Here is a 22,225-nt window from a genome sequence, read left to right as displayed (position 1 = left end):
AAAAAAAAATAAAATAAATAAATTAAATAATTATGTTTGTCATTTTAAATATTGGATCCAGAAGGATCAATGAGTCATGTAAAATTTTCTGAAAAGCCGTATCAAAGAGGTATTTTGCGTGAGTAACACATATTAAATTTTGGAGCAAAAACCGGAGCAAAGTAACCTCATTTTACGGTATGTTCTTTGTGGTCGAATGTTTATCATAGAATACTAAAAGTTCATGTTTGTGTCCACAAACCTTCATCAGTAATTAGCACTTGGAATTTTGTAATTTGCGTGGGAAGAGCGACAAACGTGCTAATGTGGACTCAAACAGAGCCAGAGCCTTATGTAGGTATAGACAAAGATAGATAAGTTAAAGTATGAATCCATATAGTTGACGCTAGAGAATAAAATAAAGTGGGGATTCATTAGCGGATTATCGCACTTTTAATTCAGTTTGTTTTCTTTTTAATTCAATTTATCCGTCAGTCTATTTCAGTGCCGTCTAGCGTCAACTATCCAACCATTTTTTTTTGAGATTCCTCCATAGATCATTTTCAAAGATTCGATTACCACAAACTAATACATTGACCGCTCTTCGACATATAACTTGAGAAAATAATATTACATTTATAAAACATCAATATATTGGAGTCAGGAGATTTTTCGTGAAAACCTAGTCAAAAAAATCGGTATCTAATTCGATTACAGATCGTTGTTACATTTATTCGATATCTCCGCTCGCCACGCACGTCTCGGCCACACTAACATAGAAATAATATCAAAGATTCAAGGACAATTATCACAGGGAACAATTATTACAAAAGAACCGTACCTAAAACAATTAAAAATTACATACTGGCTTGTCGTCAACGTTAGGCACCAACAAACAATATGGCTGCCGATTTTCGCGCCATAACCTACATTACAAATCCGTTACGTCATGGGAATAGCCGATTGGTGATAACTTCAATACTCTACAAACAAAATAGGGCAAAATATCACCGTTGAGGTCTGGGCTTTCCCCAGACAAAATTGCCAGCATTAAAATTAAAATGTCTTTTTATTTGCTGCCAAAACTTTGTTACGTTAAAACATATTTACTTTGACAGTTGCTGTGTCGAGGTCTCTTTTCATGCTTTCCAGCTGTTCTATGTCTTGGTCCGAAGTCTCGCACTTCTGTACCACCAAAGAATGATAGAAGTGAATCGCGAACGCCACGAAGACGATTAATACTGTAAAAGAAAAACTTTTGGTCAGTAGGTGGTTAAGAGAGGTCGGGTTTATTGGTTTGGTTAAGATAATTATAAAAAAGAATAAGTATAACTATGGCATTATAAAATGGCGAAAATAAAAAGTTTCTGAAAAGATATCGTTGATTGAACTTAAATATGGAGAATAAAACAAGATAAAAAAGTTTGTCTTTCTGGACTTGCAAAAGCCAATTAAAACAATTTTAGCACAAAGCCTTGACGTAGGTATTCATAAGGAAGATACATTGGTATCTGCATGGGCATCCTCTAAATTGTTTAGTTCAGTACAATATTAATGTTTGTTAGTTGCTACTTTGAAAACTGCCGACAGATTTGAGTATGTTAAATTCTGTGGGACAGTAAATATGAACATGTTAAAAGTTAGTTCAGAAGCTTAAAACTAAACACACAGACGTAAAGTTGAAGTAAAAGGTTTCATTATGGTGAACGCACATCTATAGCCAAGCCAAACGGAGGCCTCCCTTGAATCCGATAGATGTGCGTTCACCATAAAGCTTAAAGTTAACTCACAAGATGATAAATGGTGTTTAACACATACCTGACACACAGACCAACAGACAGACAAGACAAGAAGGAAGAGCACTCACAGACAGACAAGTGGTATAGCTGTACCTGGTATTACGATGACAGTGGCGGCCGTGGCTGCTGCGAACGAATAGTCCCAAAACTTCACCCAGCAGAGGATTGCTATCTCCACAAGGAATAAGAATAGACCTGGAACGGGCAGAAAAGTCAATTGAGTATTTCAATAAGTTATGCACGAGGCTATCGGAGACTTTTCGAAAACACTTAAATGATGGTAGATTGCAACATCTTGTTTTAGGTAGTCTGAATATGTGTTGCAGGCTTTATCTGTTGATTATTTATTCATTGAATATCAGCGTCATCTATGGTAATAATGATACATCTTATCGATACCTCTCTGTTAATCTCCTAGAATAAACCAAAGTTCTCTATATTTAGTCAGGTACAATCATGTCTCCATCGGTTTGAAGATTAAAGAGACAGATTCTTGACACACTGGAAAAGTAACCATATGATATTCAGAACTCACCTAAAACAGTACTAAATGCCCAAGCCAGTTCAATGAACCCCCTCATGCGTTCATGTGGCGAGTCCCGCAGCGCTCTCGCGGGTGCTCTCGGCGTCTCCATCTTACTGACCGCGTCAATGTTCGGCAGCAAGTAGGTAGAGATCATAAGCGCGAAGATATGTACAGCCACGAGGACAGTCGTGCAAACTGCGAACATTACGAACAACCATTCTGGAACGTTCGTCGGCTCGTTGATTTGAAGTTCTACCATGGCCACCATCGCGAAACCTGGAATTGATAAATTATTCTTATAATCATAAAATTGACAAAGAGGATTGGAAAACATAGGTTAACTAAATATGTGAAAGTGCGATCTTTTGTGGGTCTACCACAGATATGGATAGGGAGCTTAGCACCTTTACGCTGAGAAGTGTGACTCCCAAATTGAAGTTTAGTTTCGTAAGTTTGACGACAGCCTTGTGTTAGGTAAGGTGGAACTAATTCGTTCAGGAGACTGTCATTATTTATCCCTATGAATCAAATAAAATATAGGTATTTTATTTGATTGATATTATATTTGATATTATATTTTTGATTCACCAATGGTGAATCAAAAAAATGAATGTTATGAAATAGGTATGGTGAATCACCATACCTATTTCATAACATTCATTTCTATACATTTTAAGTGTAGTATTGCTCTTGAAGTTCCACATCAGGTGTTCCAGATCTTCGATGTTTATACGTCAATAGAGAGCGCTTATCAGATTGAACCACTTTTGCTAAAACGTCATATCTTCATATGTTATAGTCTAGCTAGGCTCCTGGAGTTCCACATCAGGTGTTTTAGATCTTCAATTTCTATAAGTCAATAGAAAGTGCTTATCAAATTGATCAACTTTTGCTAAAACGTCATACCTGTACATGGTACAGGGAAGCTGGGCTCTTGGGGTTCCACATCAGGTGTTCTAGATCTTAAAATTTATAATCTCAGCTGAAAATGCTCATCATATGAAACAATTTTTTCCATGGCCCAATTTTTGTATCTCTTATAGTTTTGTTGGTCTGTTGGAGTTCTGCATCAGGTCTTCAAGTTTCGAAGATAAATTATAGCCTATATGTTGACCAGGCTTAATACTGATACAACAAAGAAAAAATCATTGAAATCCGTTCAGTAGTTCGGAAGATTAGCGTGTACAAACAAACAGACATACAGACAAACAGACATAATTTTTTGTTTTGGATTTGTGCTCCATTACTGTTTCTAAACCCCACTCAATTATTTTTTTAATATATTCAATGTACAGACACAGTTTTTTTACAGATTTTTTTTACGTGTAAGTTCTAGTTCAATTTCTTATATCGCAGGCTTCTCGGATCAAAGATGTCCGGAGATGGACACGAAATAAAAATTGAGATCAGGGCAGGAGGATGATGATGGTAATTCTTCTTACCTGACAGCAGTTCCGAGGTGGTGGCAGTGGCTTTGAGTTTGGCGCGCGACATGTGCAGTCTCCGCCACGAGAGCCCCTCGGAGCCCTGCGGCAACTCCTCGTTCCATGCCGGAGACACCGGCATCGTTAGCGCTACCTCGCTTACACTCTGCAAATGGGTTAAAGGAAATTAACACTCAATCCCCAGATGATAAGGTCTCTGCATTGCAGTCACGTGAGACATAAACACCGAAATAATGGCTACCTTCTAGACCAACTTGATAGTAATGAGTTCCTAAATCAATGCTATCACAATGGAGTCTTTTATAAAATAGTTGGTGCTACTCCTAGCTAGCATGCACGTGTGAATTAATTAGAATCATGTTAATTCACAGTGTGAAATCATAATAAATTAACGCATCAGTTCTACTCCGATAAACACGTGCAGTTTTTCGATATTATTTGACGATATTAAGCGTCTTTGATGTCTAAGTAATCTGTGCCCTTAGTCTCAAACGGCGGGTTTCCATAACCTATCTGCGGATTTACTTACTGAAGTGATATATTGCGGTTCTCGATTCTTAATTCTATCTCTAGCAATAGCAAGTATATCCACAGATTACATATAGACAGAAGTTATTAAAATCCACACTAAGAAGCGCCCTACAATATCCAAAAACGAGTTGCTCCAATAGCAAGCATGTTTTTAAGCACATATTTAATTGTATCTTCATCTTACATACATGCACCTGCTTGCGTATATATGAATACACATATTTATGGCAAATAAATGATTCTATTCTATTATATTCTACAACTTACTTTAATAGACTGGTTACATTGACAGTGCCCCTGCAGATACCCTGGACTCAGCAACACCGTAGCAGCTGACTTGTTGGACACCATGCCGTTAGGGGTCACACTACCGTTGGGGCTGGTCCCTCCTTTAGTGCACACGTATTCTAAGCTATGGGGTGGGGTCACCGAGATCGTTGGGCTGTCAGTCACGCTGACCTTGAATCTGGAAACAGATTGGGTTAATAAGAAATGGGTAATTTAACAGAACATAATATGTACATTTATCGACGTTTTAGAGTGAAAATCTCCTAATATGAAAGACGTAGGTAGCTTTTCAATAGGAAAATGTAAGATCTGTTAACGTCACAACATAAAATTTTGAGCAAAAATGCATGTCCATATATGTCGATTTTCACTCTAAGACGACCGTTATGTTATTCAACAAATGGTTAGTAATTTAGTGTTTGCTGTAGTTTTTTTGCAGTGTAATGTAACGGTTTGTGACTGTTGCTTGATTGCTGTGTTGAGCTTAGCTGTGCAACATGCTAGCAAAGGCACTTGAAAGCATCTGGACACCTAGCTTGTGTACCTATGATGTTCCAATCTTTGTACTAAGGCTCCTTGTAAATTGTTTGACAGTAAAAACAGTTGAGCATCAAAAAATCATAGTAATTTGGTTCGTGTGAACGCTTAATTCACACATTTGGTCATTCCTACCTCTTGTATATTAGTTATTAAGTCTACAATTGATTATTACAAATACAAATATTATGAGAACTTGTATATTTTGTTTGAAAACTACATTGCTAAATACAATAATTTACCCGAAAAGTTGTCCCAAGCAACGAACAAAATAACTTTTCAACTACACATACATATTTTACTTCAGTTTTTTTACTTGATAACGCGACTGAAATTATATAGATTATCTTACAGACGTCACTAGAAGTAATCGCTGTAATAATGTTTCAAAAATTATATTTTGCTAAAGAAGATTCACACTGTTTTTTGCAGAACTTTTTGCTCACAATAAACGTTAAGTTGTAGATTTTACTAACTACCGTCTTGTTTAGTTTTTATAAAAAAGTTGACAGTTGAAGTTTGTTTTTCGAACGGAAATAGATTTGCTAATGTTGCTACTACAAATTGATTGTAAGTATAGAAAAAAGCGTATTTTATATATTTTTAGACTTAATCATAGTTAGGTATCTCAATAATTGGTTACCTACTACTTATACAAGGTGTTGATTTGCATTTGTGCCATACTTCAGGAGGAGGACATAAAATACGTAAATAATCGATTGGAATTACAGTAGACGGGAAATAGCCAATATGCACTGCTTTTTTTGTCATTGTAATGTCGTAGTATTTCAGGAGTAATCCAATTTTATGAATGGAATTTATGAATAATCGTTGCGAATGCTTTGTGTTTGCGTTTGTGTGAGGGCGCTGCACGATTTTAAGGCCAGTAACACACGCACCAAGTTTAAATACGGCTAGATGACATTGACGGAATTCCGAAAAAAAATTAAAAAAGAAAATTACGTACCAATTTTTTTGTTGATTTGGGTCGAGAATCATTAGCATAATTACGTCCTTTAATATGGCACGGATGCAAATCAACAGCTTGTATTTTTATATACCTAGCTAACTTCGCAAATGCTTCTATCACTATTGGCTGAGACACGACGTTTGATCTTAGTAACTTACGGGTATTTTCTGAGTATGATTCAAGTTGGTCGTTAAGTTTACGATAACACTGACTACAACACTAATACTACTTACAAACAAATAAACGGACATCACACAATACACAGACGACGTCTACCTCCATAAAGTTAGTCACAAAAGCTTAAACTATCTGATCCTTACTTTGGGTAATCATAGCTTGGCGGCTTCGCAATGAACGGATAGGAGTCAGTGAGCCCTAGACTCTTTGGGCGCGAGTCGTGCTTGAGTCGATGGGTTCTGTGTGAGCGCTCGAAGATGTGGTCGGTAGTGTGGTACCTTTGCAAGGTGCGTGGGCGCGCCTTGCCGCAAGGAGGCGTCTGCGTGCATTGGTCGACTCGAGCCGCTTCCTCGACGCTCGTCACGAAGCTAGCTTCCGATATCTGGAAATTGTTAGTCGAATGTACATCTCGTTTCGGATGACAGTCATTAGGCGGCTCTTAGACGAAGGGAAGAATAAATTAACATCCTATTTAGTGACCCAAAAGTTAAATTGAAATAATGCGTTCATCTGTTGAGAAACAAATGTGAGGTACTTATTTGTTGTCTTACTTCTGGGTCTTTAGAAATGAGACGAGACGCAAAGCACTGGGAAGGTACTAAAACGTAAAAGTTTTATGATATTCACAATTTAGAGTCAAAGCATAAACGAATAATGATTTAATTAAGAAGTTAAAGGTACTACCTATTAACCATCTCATTAAGGATTCCATACATGTGAAACAAAAATACTTCATACAGGACTTCAGACCGACCGACCGAACACAGTAAATATCCAAAAAAATATTCTAATAACATCTTCTGTCCAATAAAAATTGTATGATAAAAGTTCTGCTTTGTTCATTAAGTGATGTCATGACAAGTTTGACGTTCAACGTGGTGGCATCAACGAGCCGTGACTCGGCTGTGGGAACTGGCAGTAGAAAACAGTAATTTCACTGATTATACTGGCTTAGCTGGTGATTATTGACTGACATTGACTTTGGACGGGGCGTCCGATGTTCGAGTAGACTATGACTCGGTTTATATTGATCTTAGTTTAGGGTATAAAGTCGACTTTTAGCTGCTACGAAAACTATTTTTTATTTTGGGAAGTATAATAGTAAGTAATAGTAGTAAGCAAACGCTTCAAAATTAAACACCCTTAGAAACTCTTAAATATTTTAACTGAATGAAAAGGATAAAGATTTTGGAGAAGTATTTATGACTGTGGGTGGGGCCATAGACTACTAGCTTCTGACCATTAATCAGGCATCGTAACTTGGAACGCAAGGCGGAAAACCCTCAAAACTGCGATAAAATCATTAGGCATGGTTGTTTCTAAAGCCTGTCCCAGTACCTACCTACGAGATGAACATTGAACTTAAGTTTACCCAACGGCAGGCTCACAAGGAAACACAACAAAGTAGTTGTTATATTTTGCTATCTATTTTCTCCGTATCACGTACCAACAAACTCTTCATCTAGTATTATCTTAGTTCGACGGCGGCGGCCTTAGAACGACCTCGACGGCGCAATGGTCATCATGCCGGACTGCCGAACCTGAGGTCCCGGGTTCGATTCCCGGTTCGGTCGACATTTGTGTGATGAGCATGCTTGTTGGCCGTGGTCTGGGTGTTATAATTTGTATTCATAAATAAGTATATATGTAGCTATATGTAGTTTATCAGTTGTGTTAGCACCCATAACACAAGTTAATTAATAACTTACCATGGGGCTAGCCGACCGTGTGTGAAAAGTGTCCCGACATTATTTATAGTTATGTAAATATTTGAATTAAACGAGCCGTTCTTGTGTTGTTTCCTATTTACATTAAGTATAGTACCTAAATAAACATTTTTCATATTTATTTTACTCTTTCAGACTTTGTGTAAATGTTTTGATGAAAAAATATTACGACGTATGGCCTAGGCAGCATAAGAACCTTAGGTACTGATGTCTTCAAGTCAGTAATTTCAGCTCACGACTGACACAGATGGCCGACTCATACCTACATTCCTCCATAATGCACGAGCCGGTATGAAATTAAATAATAATTATTATTTCTTCATCTGATAACGCCGAGGCTACACGAACGTTGCACATTATGGTGGTGCCACGGGGACAATTATAGTGCACTATGCTATGGGTTCAGTTGATCTACGATATGGCATGTTACACATGGCTTGTTAGTTCTTTGGTCCTATCAAGTCCCATGTGAAATTACCACCGGTATCCAATGTTTCATGCACTGTAGTACAATATAGAACTTACATAAGCGATGACCGCTTGGCTGGTTTACCTACCCTTTGAATGTCTACGTACAATAACGAAAGAATGCATGGTATCCAAAATTCATTTAGAGCCATAGCAAGCTAAGGCCGCTGCTACGTGGTGTATCAAATGTACTACAGTAGGTAATAGATCTATATTCTCGAAGAAACTTATCAATACCAAGCTTTATCGGTGAAATTATCTCCTTCGAATAATACGAGTAGCTTTCAAGTCAAGAAACGCTGTTGTACAATTTCTATATTCTTAGATGGCGATACCATAATCGTATCTAAACGGTCGTTTGATCGTTCGTGCTACTGTGGATAGGTGCTTTTCCTGGCGCGTGCTTCCGCATATGATAGCTCTACAATAAATGTGGGACATAAACTAATATTAATATTTATCCTTTACGACCGTTTTGGATATTTCCGTATTGTGCACGGGAAAATGTTCAACAAATGTGTTGCTAACCTCTAACTTACATCATTTGTTTATCACCAATTCACCGTAGTCTCACTTAAGTTATGGGTACCAAAAGAAAAAGGCTATCTGGCCCTGCAAGCAAATTCCTCATTTCCTTGTCCAAAGCTCTCTAGTTTTTGGGCTCCAGAAGATACCTCCGAAGTTAGGCTTTGATAATTTCATTTATCAAAAGCAGGAACTCAGCCCCTCAGTGCATAATCTGTCTTTAAAGAATCGGTTACAGCAAGTATCTCTTTCTTTTAATTACATGCGAATATGTATCTACCTATGTTTTAGTATGCCGTAAAGCTAAAGGCTAAAGTTCGAAAGGCATTGGCCGTGCTATGATTAGCTAATGAGATATCGAGAACTGTTACATTGCTCGGACATTCAGCGTCGGTCAAGTTCAACTTTCAACTCTATCGATTTATACAAGAACAGCCAGACTTAGGTCTGGTCAAAAGTCATCATGCCTGGGGAGTGATATAAAAAAGGTTTACATGTTCCAAACTCTATTTCTTCTGGGGCATCCGAATAGTGACCCAAGTGTCCATAACTCCCAAAATAAACTACGCGCATCTCCCTAGGCGACTGTTCTTTTCTTATATTTCCCTCGTCTATCAAAATTTCTTCCCTCTAATTTTATAAAACATATTCCCCTCCTTAGCTAGGTAATGATTGCACCACATTTGCAATTTATATCAGACTGTTAACCACATTCGTGATGCACAATCGAAACCGTATGTCGTGTCGTGTCATACGAGCTAACAATTAGCATGTGTGCGCCCGCGCCGGCCCGCAATGGCGGCAAATGGCGATGCCAGTAATTATTGTTACAACACGCTGAATACTGCGCAAGATTGCACTGCAGTTTATAGGCGTTGTAGATAGGAACTGTTTTCAGTTATCTTACTTCTCTAGTCTCTCTAGTCTTTGGCTAACTTCAGAGAGAAAAAGATTTGAAAGATACTTACATATATTATTTGATTCGATTTTGTGATTCCTGCAGTTTCATCCGCATGAGAAGGGACTCCCTTACGGATGAACCATAGATGTTTTAATTTGGTATGATATATGCCACCTATTGGGCATTCTATCGTTTCCGATCACTCGGTGTTGATATTTTGAAATTGGAAGACTTCGCGTATGTAGGTACCTAAGTTTCATATTTTATTTGAACCGGTTTGTTCCAAAGGTCAAAATTAATCGAAGTGATCTAAATATAAAAATATTTACTGGCTATTGAAATAGATACTATAAAAAACCCACTGTCAAGTGTCTATTTTTAAACCGGATTAAAACATAACATTTACTAGTTTTGATTATTTTTAACGTCGACCAAAGAGTTCATAGTTCACAAAAACAGTATGGTACAGGTGTAATAAACACTTATGGGTTTTCTGCCATCCATTATATGAGCCCATTCAGTTCGCTATGAATAGTGTTGGAAGTTGATCTTTGTTTGCCAAAGTTGACTTTGCCTTCCGTCATGGGTTTTTTGAAATCGTTTAATTAAAATGTTCAAAGTTCATAATTTTAATCATCATCTACGTCTGTCAAAGTCCAAGTTTATTGTTAGACTTTGCTCAAAACATGTTATAAAAAGAGGTTTTTGTTTTGTTTGAAAAAGTTTACCAAATCGGACGAAATACTTAATTGTTTGGAATGAAGTTTGTTTTTTTAGGGTTCCGTACCTCAAAAGGAAAAAACGGAACCCTTATAGGATCACTTTGTTGTCCGTCTGTCTGTCTGTCTGACTGTCAAGACCCTTTATCTCAAGAACGCGTGGACGTATCAAGCTGAAATTCACATGAAATACTCAGGTCCCTTTAAGCTGTGAAAATATCTAACTTCTAAGCTACGCCAATCAGAAGATACAGCCGATTATGTCGATATTTTCAACAAATTTTCGACACTCGCAAAGGAATCAAAACCTACAGGATACTTCCCGTAAACTCAGAATCTTGAAATTTGGCATGAAGCATTGTCATATAATGCAAATATAGAAAAAATTGCGAAAATCACATTTTTTTAGTTATATAATGTAATAAACATATTTTAATAAAAAATGAAACTTACTACCTTATTTCTCACGAACGAATAAAGGTATCAAATTGAAATTTATACCAAATACCTAAGTCTATTGTCCCTTTAAGCAGTGAAAAAATCAAACTTCTAACTTAACGCGGTCAAAAGATACAGCAGTTTATACCGACACCTTAGACGAATTTCCGTCACACGCTAGGGAATCAAAACCTACAAGGTACTTCCCGTGAACTCAGAATCTTGAAATTCGGCAAGAAGCAACGTTATATAGTACAGATAAAGGAAAAATTGCGAAAATGATAATTTTGAAGTTACATAAAATATTACCATATTATTTTTGCTTACATGACATAAAATATTTTTTTAATAATTATAAACTTACTGCCTACCCTTTTTCACATGAACGCGTAGAGATATTAAAGTTGAAATTCATATCTAACACTTCTTAAATCTTATTGCCTCTAAACTGTGAAAAATTCTAAATCATTCAAAGGTCATTGGGCACCTTAGTATGGAAACCATACCCACGGCGGACACGAACGAAATATAGCACAGTATAATGATATATAAGGCTCTGATTTACTATGGTATTAGTCGCATCAATGTGAACCATGGGAATCTAGAGAAAATCAGGTTTAAACATCAAATATTTTCCTCATTTCAATAGGGAATTTAAACGACCAAGTTTGACGGATTTGAGAAATCATTTCTTTGTAGTGAAAGAGTAAACTCGCCGTTTATTTCCATTGTCATCAGGTCAGGATCTGATGATGGAAATCCTGAGAAATCGAAGGCAACTCTCAGAAATTGTAGGCATGCATAGGGTTAAAACTTGATTCTCAGATGTATGTCTGATGATACTATCAAACAGTGAGGGCCTTACTACAAAAACTTTAAACCCTGTTTTACACTTGTCTAATAAAATTTTGGCTGCAAAATGAACCATATGTCAACGTCATAATTTGACATATTTTTAGACAAGGCATAAACTGACATTTAAAAGTTTTTGTGGTAAGACGGTGAAGGTTTAGAGCTTACCTGATGATGGAGACGTGAGAAAGTCGAGAGAACTCCTCATCGGTATGTTTTAGTTACGTCGTGTTTATATTATTCGTATTGACGAGAACTTTTCACAAAAGCTAAAAATAAAAACTTTTTACAAAAAAAGCAACTTCTAAAAACAACAAGAAAACTGTTTATATGTATCGGTCTAGATCTCGGTGGTTAAATAAATATAGATGCATCCTCGAGACACGGACTTCTAGACCGATGCAGCTAACATCTTTTTAATTTCTTTCTTGCTTTTGTTTTCTTGTTGCTTTTTTATATGTTTGAAGTTGGATTTGTTTGTAAAATGCTACAAAATAAAATAAAGCCGACTTTATAAAACAAAATTACAGAAAAAAAAACCTTTTTAAAAACAAGCTTTTATTTAAATGCCCTAAAAAGAAAAAAATAAACATTTTACACTAAAACTTTTACTGTTAACCTATAACGTCATTTCAAATTTAACACATTTGACACAATTTATATATTATAAAAGCTTGTCGCGAGATCTTAAGTATTCGTATTACTCACGCCTACTTCGATCTTAAGTATTCGTATTTTCTTAGTTTTATAATTTTAATAGGCAGCAGGTACGAATACCTAGATCTCGCGACAGGCTTTTATAATATATATAAATTGTGTCAAATGTGTTAAATTTGAAATGACGTTATAGGTTAACAGTAAAAGTTTTAGTGTAAAATGTTTATTTTTTTCTTTTTAGGGCATTTAAATAAAAGCTTGTTTTTAAAAAGGTTTTTTTTTCTGTAATTTTATTTATAACTTTTTAGTACCTCTATTTTTAATTCGAGAATTACTACGACGTACATAGTTCGCAGCGCGTAGCAGCGTTATTCCTTTATGAAGTCCGTAGTTCGTTCACATGATATGTAATATGTACTGATTTAAATATCAATAATGTTGAAATTATCTAATCACTTGTTAATTATTTGTAACGTTTCTCATTCTATCCATTTCTTTTAATGCATCAACATTACAAGGTTTCTTCGACGTCAACTTGGAGCAGTCAAGTTCTTCGATTTGGAGACCTGCTAAAGACCTAACTCGGCTTAAAACTACATAAGCTTGACCAGCAGCGAACAATTTGGAGCCTAGATAAATAACAGCATGATCTACAGTAGTTCCCTGCATTTTATGCACAGTTGAAGCCCAAGACAAGACAATCGGGATTCTTCTTTCAGCTGTGCCGTGATTAAATTTAGCAGGAAATTGAACTGATTTGGTGTATTATGTGAATTCAGGATCTTTTCGAGGTTACCGAAAAACTGCCACATATGTTGCCTAGATCTGTAGATAACTGTGAAATTGTGATTGTTACAGAGCATCTAGAGAATTTAAATATACCCTGAGGCGCAACGTTAGCGGCAAGACATGTTTATACACCCTCATACAATTCAGCCCTCGGCACGTGCTCACCTTGGCATTGGGTCATCCATCCAATCAATCATATAGTATAATTAATATGGGACGAAAGCAAGAGACTCGTCAAGACGAATCAAACGAGACCAAACTCGAAGGGGTTACGTCGTTTAATTACGGAGTTCCTATGGCCACCTTCCGGCTCCAACATCAGAGTCTGATGAGTCCTGGTTACCATATATAGTATCAATGTACTCGTCAAGACTAATACAATGAGCCCAAACTCGATGGGGTTGCGTCGTTTAATTACGGAGTTCCTATGGCCACCTTCCGGCTCCAACATCAGACCCTGGTTACCATAAAGTATCAAAGTACTCGTCAAGACTAATCCAATGAGCCCAAACTCGATGGGGTTGCGTCGTTTAATTACGAAGTTCCTATGGCCACCTTCCGGCTCCATCATCAGACCCTGGTTACCATATAGTATCAAAGTACTCGTCAAGACTAATCCAATGAGCCCAAACTCGATGGGGTTGCGTCGTTTAATTACGGAGTTCTTATGGCCACCTTCCGGCTCCATCATCAGACCCTGGTTACCATATAGTATCAAAGTACTCGTCAAGACTAATCCAATGAGCCCAAACTCGATGGGGTTGCGTCGTTTAATTACGAAGTTCCTATGGCCACCTTCCGGCTCCATCATCAGACCCTGGTTACCATATAGTATCAAAGTACTCGTCAAGACTAATCCAATGAGCCCAAACTCGATGGGGTTGCGTCGTTTAATTACGGAGTTCCTATGGCCACCTTCCGGCTCCATCATCAGACCCTGGTTACCATATAGTATCAAAGTACTTGTCAAGACGAATCTAATGAGCTCAAACTCGATAGGGTTGCATCATTTAATTACGGAGTTCCTATGGCCACCTTCCAGCTCCATCATCAGATCAGCTCTATGTCACAATAACATTGCATTGTCATCCGATTTATACATGCATTCTAAATTTCAGCTCAATCGGAAACCGGGAAGTGGATCAAATTTAAGTTGCAAGATTTGATTACAGACAACGGGACAGGTGAAACTAAATAAAAGCTTGTAAAAAGAAAGGGACAGAATTACACTTTTGTCAAGGCTCTAGAAACGTAAAGCCAGCAGCCCCGAATCCTACTCTCTAGCAGTCGTTGTTACAATTCGACAGTTACAAGTCGTCAGGCAGTTTCGAAAAAAAACCTGAAACGATTAATCCCTCAAAAATAAAAGATCCCATTAGTAGTGAATTCTCATCACCTAAAATAAAATAAGCTCCAACACAAGGTTACGTTTTAAATTGTAAAGGAGTTCCCGTAACTATATCTGATCTTTGCTATCGATCCCACAATGGCAGTCAAACCTATCTATGTGGAAAGTCTTCGCCAATACGAATAAAATAAGCCCAAACACGTGGTAGTTGCAACATACCGTTCAGAAGTTCCCTCGACTCTCTGTAGTCTCCATAATCAAATCAGCTCCAAACCTTCACTGTTTACTAGTACCCTCAAAAATACACTCACATGTCTGGTTTTGACTCGATGCGTGGCTACAATATTCAAGAGTTGCCCTCGATTTCTCAGGGTTTCCAGATCCTCATCAGATCCTTGTCATCCGAATTGGCATCTTCCTTCTTTATGAAAAGTCTTTAACAATAAAAACTAGCATTGCAACCTGTACAATCCTCTGAAACTGCTTGTCTTTTATATTTTTCAAACGATCCTGGACATTCGTCTCCATGGAATTTTAATAAAATATTTATATTCAAAGAAACGTCATACCATTCTACACGATTTAAAACATCTTTGATTCATGTCCGCCACTTTTTACAAAGCGGGTCAGATATGCCCAATGACCTTTAAGACATAATTAGTTATTTTCAATCAGATTTCTGAATGATGACTATAAAATGCTTTTACAAGGTACTGGCCTACTATTTTAGTTATATTATAAAATAAAAAATATTAACTATTTTGACTCTCACGAAATTACCATAACTATGATTGTTCTAAACTGAACGGTTTGCGCGAGAGTCACTTTTTATCTACTTATACAGGTTTTTTTTTTATTATTAAAAGAATGATGTAATTTATATCAAATATACCTATGTAATATTGGCTGTATTTTTTGACACATCCGTAAAGTTTCAGGATATACAACTAATCGCGTAGACCTGACCTACCAACAAAAGGCAGACATACAAATTGAGATAATTAGGATGAACTTCTTATTCGAATATTAGGTAGATACGGGTATTTCACAGAGAACTTTGGAAGGTCCCTAACACCAATTACACCGTATAAAGTATCTCATAGATTTTCCGGGAAAAAACATACAACAGAAATACGGAAGAAGATGTAATAATTTTACATTAACCCCGTAGTCACGCGGAAATATGAAGGTTTATGAGTTACCCATAAACTTAATTCTGACTTACTTGACTTAGAGTCCTATGTCCCCTAGATGGGGCAGAGGGCATCCACAGTGCTCCGCCATCGCGTTCGGTCTTGAGCTTCGCGCTTTATTTCGCTCCACGTTCTGCCTATAGCCGCCGCCTCTGCAATGATCGTCCGCCGCCAGGATTGTTTAGGGCGGCCACGTTTCCGCTTCCCTTGGGGATTCCAGTCTAGGGCTTGCCTCGGGATGTGATCGGGGTCCCTTCGGAGCGTGTGGCCGATCCAGTTCCACTTGCGGCGTTTGATCTGCTGGTCGATCGGTGTCTCCCCGCAGCGTTCCCACAGTTCTATGTTGGAGATTTTCTCGGGCCAGTATATACCGAGAATACGACGAAGGCAGCGATTGACGAAGACCTGGAGCTTACGCGAGATGTCTTTTGTGGCCTTCCATGTTTCGCATCCGTACAGCAATACGGTTTTGACATTGGACCGGAATATTTTGAGCTTAACTCTCCTGGTCAACTTCCGTGATTGCCACACAGGACGGAGCTGTGCGAAGGTTGCTCTCCCTTTGGCGATCCTCGACGTGATGTCCTCCTCGGTCCCTCCTGTTTCCGACACAACACTCCCGAGGTAGGTGAACTTGTGGACCCTCTCCACTCCCTCTGTGCCGATAAGCAACGGTAATGAGCACGTCACTCCGCACCTCATTTCCTGGGTCTTCCGGGTGTTAATTTTTAATCCCGTCTCCATGGCCTCTCGTTGCAGGTCGTCCAGTTTGGCTTGCATGTCGGTTCGCGTGTGGCTCAATAGACATAGGTCGTCGGCATAGTCCAAATCTTCTAAGACGTTGGATAGTCCCCACTCTATGCCGCGGCGCTTGTTCTTGGTGGTATGGTGCATGATGCCATCAAGGACAACAAGGAAGAGGAGAGGCGAAAGGAGACACCCCTGGCGTACACCCGCATGAACCGGTATGTCCTCCGAGACGAGGCCGTCGTGAGTTACCCTACAAGAATATTTCCCGTAGATGGCCATAATTATGGTCGTGATCTTCTCGGGGACTCCAATTTCACGAAGCCGGTCCCAGATGCAATTCCATCGCAGCGTGTCGAAGGCTTTTTCGAAGTCCACAAAGGTCAAGTACATGTCCCTCTGCCATTCTGATGCCTGTTCGAGGATTATGCGCAAGGTGTTGATCTGGTCCGTGCACGATCGGTTGGGACGGAAGCCAGCCAGCTCTTTACGCAGAAGAGGCTCGACGGCCCCCGACAGCCTGTCCAGGATGATCTGGCAGAGCACCTTGGAAGGAGTCGAGAGCAAAGTGATGCCTCTCCAATTGCCACATTCACTGAGGTCTCCTTTCTTGGGTACGGTGATGAGAAGGCCTTTGTTCCAGTCATCAGGTAACTCTTCTGCTGACCAGATGTTCTGCAAAAGGGGAGTCAGTGCGTTTGCTGCGGTGGTAATGTCGGCTTTGAGCATTTCCGCTGTGATGAGGTCGACTCCTGGGGCTTTCCCATTTTTTAGCCTTCATTACCTCCTCCCCTGTAGGAGGAGACACATCGATATCCAGGTTTGATGTGGGCAAGCTGGCAGCAGGTACGGCCGTGGTTACGGGGTCACTTGGGACTCGGAAGATTTCCTCGAAGTGCTCCCGCCAGCGTTGAAGCTGTCCCTCCGATGTCACAATCAGCTGGCCTCCTTTATCTTTTAAGGGCTTCTTCTTCCTCTGGTTCCGATTCCCGGCCAAGGTCTTCGTCGCCTTGTACATCTCCCTGAGATTGCCGGAGTTAGCAGCGCGTTGTGCACAATCCGCAATAGAGTCAGCCCATACTCGTCGATCATGACGAGTACTGGAGTATTGCAGCTTCAGGTCTTGGCGCACTGCTACGTCGCTGGTTGTCAGAAGTTGAAGGTGGAGCTGGCGCCTTTCTTCAATGAGGTTCCAGGTTCGTTGTGACATCCAGTCCTCACGAGCGTATGTTTTGTGTCCAAGAACGACGGAGCTGGTCTCTGTATAGGCCATTTTGATGTGGTTCCACTCCGCGTTGACCGAAGTAGTGGAGTCTGGTTCGAGAACGGAGAAGCGATTTCGCAGCTCTAACCGAAAGGCTTCGGTTATGTCTGGGTCCCGCAGCTTGTTGACCTCAAATCTTTTTCCTACCCTGGACGTCGAGCTGGCAGCACGAGCTACCGCTACTTTGAGCCGCACCTCGGCTACGACTAGATGGTGGTCGCTGTTGATATCCGCGCCACGACGGTTGCGGACGTCGAGCAGTGATGAGCGCCATTTGGAGCTGATGGCAAGGTGGTCGATTTGGTTCTTAGTGATTCCATCGGGTGAGTTCCATGTATACTTATGGTGGTCTCCATGTATAAAAAGCGCACGAGTAATTAAGTAGACATTTTCCTGAAGCCTCAGTTATATTGGAAAGGAAAACTTGTAAGTAAATAAAAGGCTTCTTTGTTGTAGTTACCGACTTCACCGTGAGTAAGTTTTATCTATAATTCGCTTCTCTTGTCTATGCTTTCGTACCTAAGTATCTATATTATTTTGGGTATGGTATTTGAGTTTCTTGCCGGTATTCTTCTATATAAGAAAAGCACCACGCTTATTGGAACCGTGCTTTTCACGCTTTTTAAGAAAGTGTGATAGATCTACGATATGAAATAAAAATTGACTTTAATATGTAGAAAAGGAAATCCGAGAAGAAAAATATTTTCCAAAGTGACGATATTATTTTGCCAAAATGTAGTAAATTCTCTGTTCAGACTACCCTAATTACTTGCGTAACCAACAACTATAGGATACGCGAGCAAATAAGATACCTTATATATGTATAGAGAACTGTAAGTAGTTACCTACTAGTCCTACTACAAGGTCATAATACGATTTACATTGCCCTAGTCCGGACAACATAAACGGGCTTTATTTATTTGCACATAAGTATTTACAATAAAACTGAAAACTATTCGAGAAAAAAATGCTAAAAAGCGTCAAAAAATTCCTCCCCATTGCTGTGAACTGGGAGCGTTCCCAAGAGGCTGGTAAACTCATAAAGGTAATTTGAGAAACTTGATCAGACGCTACAAGAACAATTTACTAAATCCTCAAACAATTATTACAATCAAACAACTCATGTTGTCTGTCATTCTTCTGTATTTCAAACTACGAAACTGTCTGGTAATAAGAAGTCTTAGACTGAACAAATATTAGATTAATGCTGTTCAAATGTTTACATCTCGTCACGAAACTCGGTGATGTGTGGTAACATTGAAATCAGTTTAAATAACGCTATTTTTTTTCCTTTTTTTTTCTACTTTCATTCTTATTTTGGCCCTGATCTTGCAATACTTAAATCAATTTTACACGAATAAATCTATGGGCGCTGGTGATTTCTGTCTTTAAACTCCGTTCTAATCCTTCACTGAGCGACAGGAGGTCTGTGCCCAACAGTGAGACAATCTATGCAAGGTACCTTGCTTGACGATTCTTGGTCAGCTCACATTTCTTTCGATAAAATCGATGATTGAAACTGGGGCCCGATTCTCCTAAGTTAATAATGTCAAAATCGAATAGAAATTGAATCGCAATATGATCGTAATAACAGTTTTAACCTTAACGGGCATTCTGCTACTAATATAAGACCAATCGTATTCCAACGACATTCGATTGGTTTGCGATTGGTCTGCTATTTTGGTGATTTTGGTCTATACGGTAATTTGCTCTACAATCATATTGCAATCGTAAATCATTTGCAGACGAAATGATTCATTATTTAATGACAGAAAAGGATAAAAACGTTTATTTCAAAGAAAAAATAGCGGATTGCCACATACGCTTCAATCGTAATTGAGTCGGGATTGAATCTCAGTCGAACGTGAATCGTATGACGCTTAAGTAAAATTAGGAGAATCGGGCCCCTGGTTGACTTTGACCAGGGGCCGGATTCTCCTAAGTTAATATTGTCAAAATCGAATAGAAATTGAATCGTAATCTGATCGCAATAGCAGTTTTAACCTTACCGGGCATTCTGCTACTAATATAAGACCAATCGTATTTCAATGACATTCGATTGGTTTGCGATTGGTCTGCTATTTTGGTGGTTTTGGTTTATACGGTAGTTTGCTGTACAATCATTTTGCAATCGTAAATCATATGCAGACAAAATGATTCATTATTGAATGACAGAAAAGGATAAAAACGTTTATTTCAAAGAAAAAATAGCGGAATGCCACATACGCTTCAATCGTAATTGAGTCGGGATTGAATCTCAGTCGAACCGAGTCGAACGTGAATCGTATGTCGCTTAAGTAAAATTAGGAGAATCGGGCCCCAGCTGTTGGTCAAATTGCGGGAAAATTCGTTAATCGTGTTATATGGATTTTAAAAGTTTTAGCTAACTTTTAAAATCCATATAAGCTTTAAATTATCAATGAAAATATGAATTAATCAACGCAACTTTTTTATTTATTTTTGTTTTGTTTATTTATTTTTGGCCTTAACTTATCATATCTAATGTATTATGCCATTAGTAAGAAATTACCGTTATAGGTGATGGTCCCTTGCCCTTGTCTAAAAGTAAGTCAAACTGTGTTAAAGACCGAAGTAATTAAGCATTCAATTATTTTTCTATAGCCACATACCTACGAACTAGAGAAAAAAGAAAAGAAAAGTATATTAAAAAAAAACCTCTATCACCTTTTCCTTCATATCGTTTCGGTAAACTAAATCCTCTAAAATATACACTAAAATCTCACTGTACTTTTATCATCACAGAACACAAACCACTTTCACGAAAATAATTTTCTTTCAACCACATTAGGCGATTTTCTTTCAATTTTCAAATTATTTGAAAATGTTTAAAAAAAGTTCGTTTCAAACCACCGAATGCGCATAGACAATAGAATGTTGCCGCGATCCAAAGGCGGGAAAATTGACATTTCGAAGTGACGAGCATGCGCGTCAACCGGGAAATGCTGACTGACTCCGATAATGGAAGATCGACGTTTTAAATAATCACGGCAATCACGCTTCGAAATGATTACTTATGTGGAGTCGGCAACATTGCAATTTAAACTACAGATACCTACATACGTAGATAAGTTCATTTTGTTTCACATTTTCACGCCTGAAATGAAACGCAGTAGGCGTTGACTGCTCTCAATAGGGTATGATTTTAGTACGCGTTTTGTAATTGGTAGGTTAGAACTACGAATTATCCATAAGCAGAAACCTCTGTTCCGTGGGTGCGTTTTAATTGGCTTTGTAACAATCTTTTCTGTTTTATGTGCTGATTATTGTTTTACCATGTACCCAGCTGAACACGTAAACATTCATTACAGCAGAACCAATGTGATAAAGTAGGTCCTTGCATAGCTTTTGTTCGTAGCAGATACAGCGCCCTAATTAATGTTTTGAAGGAGAACAGAAGGCAATTCCATCAAAGATAAGTATGTATATCCGCGTTATTTAAGCCAAAATAGTTTATTACAATGAATAACACTTACGGCCAGTTTCTTCATCAAAAGTTAAAGTTAAAGTAATGTCTAAAGTAAAAGTTACGGCCAAATTCGTTTTTTCAAGGCTAAAGTGACAGCAAAATTAATAGAAAAATTGAATTTGACCGTTACTTTTACTTTAGACATTACTTTGACTTTTACTTTGGCTTTAACTTTTGATGAAGAAACTGGCTGTAAGTCACCTAACCTGCCTGTATTAAACTTTGCCAAAATATCAGACCCTAGTGATGAAAGCCAGGGACTTTCAGGAGGTATAATAATCCCATTTGCATGTTGCACGATTATGGGAAAGCAATATTTAGGATAGTTTTTATACATAAAGAAGAGGAAAAACGAGACAGTTAAATAAGGTGGGTAAGAGAAGTTTTCTGTGTTTTGGAGTTTACAAGTAACGGAGTGCGCGGGATGTTCCCCGTGACTTGACAACGCACAATTAGTTAAGTAGTCTGGTAGCGTACAATGGAGGAAAGCCAAGTGAGTCAGTCGAAGCTTTGTTGCTATAGGTAACTGTTGGGCACTAAGCCCGTAAGTACTTCCATTCATCTTTATACTGATTTATGAGCCAAAATCAACTATCGGTTGACTAAAAGTTTGTAGAGTGCGCGCGGTAGATATGGAACTTTGTGCTGGCTGTCACTGCTCCTCTAGTTCTTAATATCAGTATTAGGTATCTTTTTGTTCATAGTTCTTTATTCGCGGAAAACCCTTGAATGAAAAAGGATATTGCAGGGAAATCTCAGGAAAAAACTAGCGAAATAAAATCAGAAATATTTACTATGAAATCTAAGTAACATGAATCGAGAAAAACAATTTTATGAGCCGGAAGACTGGATCGAGAA

General features: G+C 38.4%; 1 protein-coding gene across 8 annotated transcripts in view; it reads right to left on the bottom strand.

The window, feature by feature from the left end:
• Positions 1-22,225, bottom strand: part of LOC124639350 (calcium release-activated calcium channel protein 1-like) — a 75,812-nt gene that overhangs the window by 3,384 nt on the left and 50,203 nt on the right. For 3 of the 8 annotated variants that reach the window (XM_047176673.1, XM_047176676.1, XM_047176677.1), the window contains 6 exons: positions 6,531-6,634; positions 4,548-4,746; positions 3,747-3,894; positions 2,314-2,580; positions 1,872-1,973; positions 200-1,220 (listed from right to left, as the gene is read on the bottom strand). In XM_047176673.1, the coding sequence (XP_047032629.1) occupies positions 1,075-1,220; positions 1,872-1,973; positions 2,314-2,580; positions 3,747-3,894; positions 4,548-4,746; positions 6,531-6,634 (966 nt within the window). In that variant the 3' untranslated portion in view covers positions 200-1,074. Of the gene's footprint in view, positions 1-180; positions 1,221-1,871; positions 1,974-2,313; positions 2,581-3,746; positions 3,895-4,547; positions 4,747-6,395; positions 6,635-20,565; positions 20,819-22,225 lie in introns of those variants that run through there. The other 5 variants (XM_047176672.1, XM_047176675.1, XM_047176671.1 and 2 more) reach the window with 5 other exon arrangements.

The sequence above is a fragment of the Helicoverpa zea genome, chromosome 19 (assembly GCF_022581195.2).
Source record: "Helicoverpa zea isolate HzStark_Cry1AcR chromosome 19, ilHelZeax1.1, whole genome shotgun sequence".
In the NCBI taxonomy this organism is placed as follows: domain Eukaryota; kingdom Metazoa; phylum Arthropoda; class Insecta; order Lepidoptera; family Noctuidae; genus Helicoverpa; species Helicoverpa zea.
This window is presented reverse-complemented; position numbering and strand designations above follow the sequence as displayed.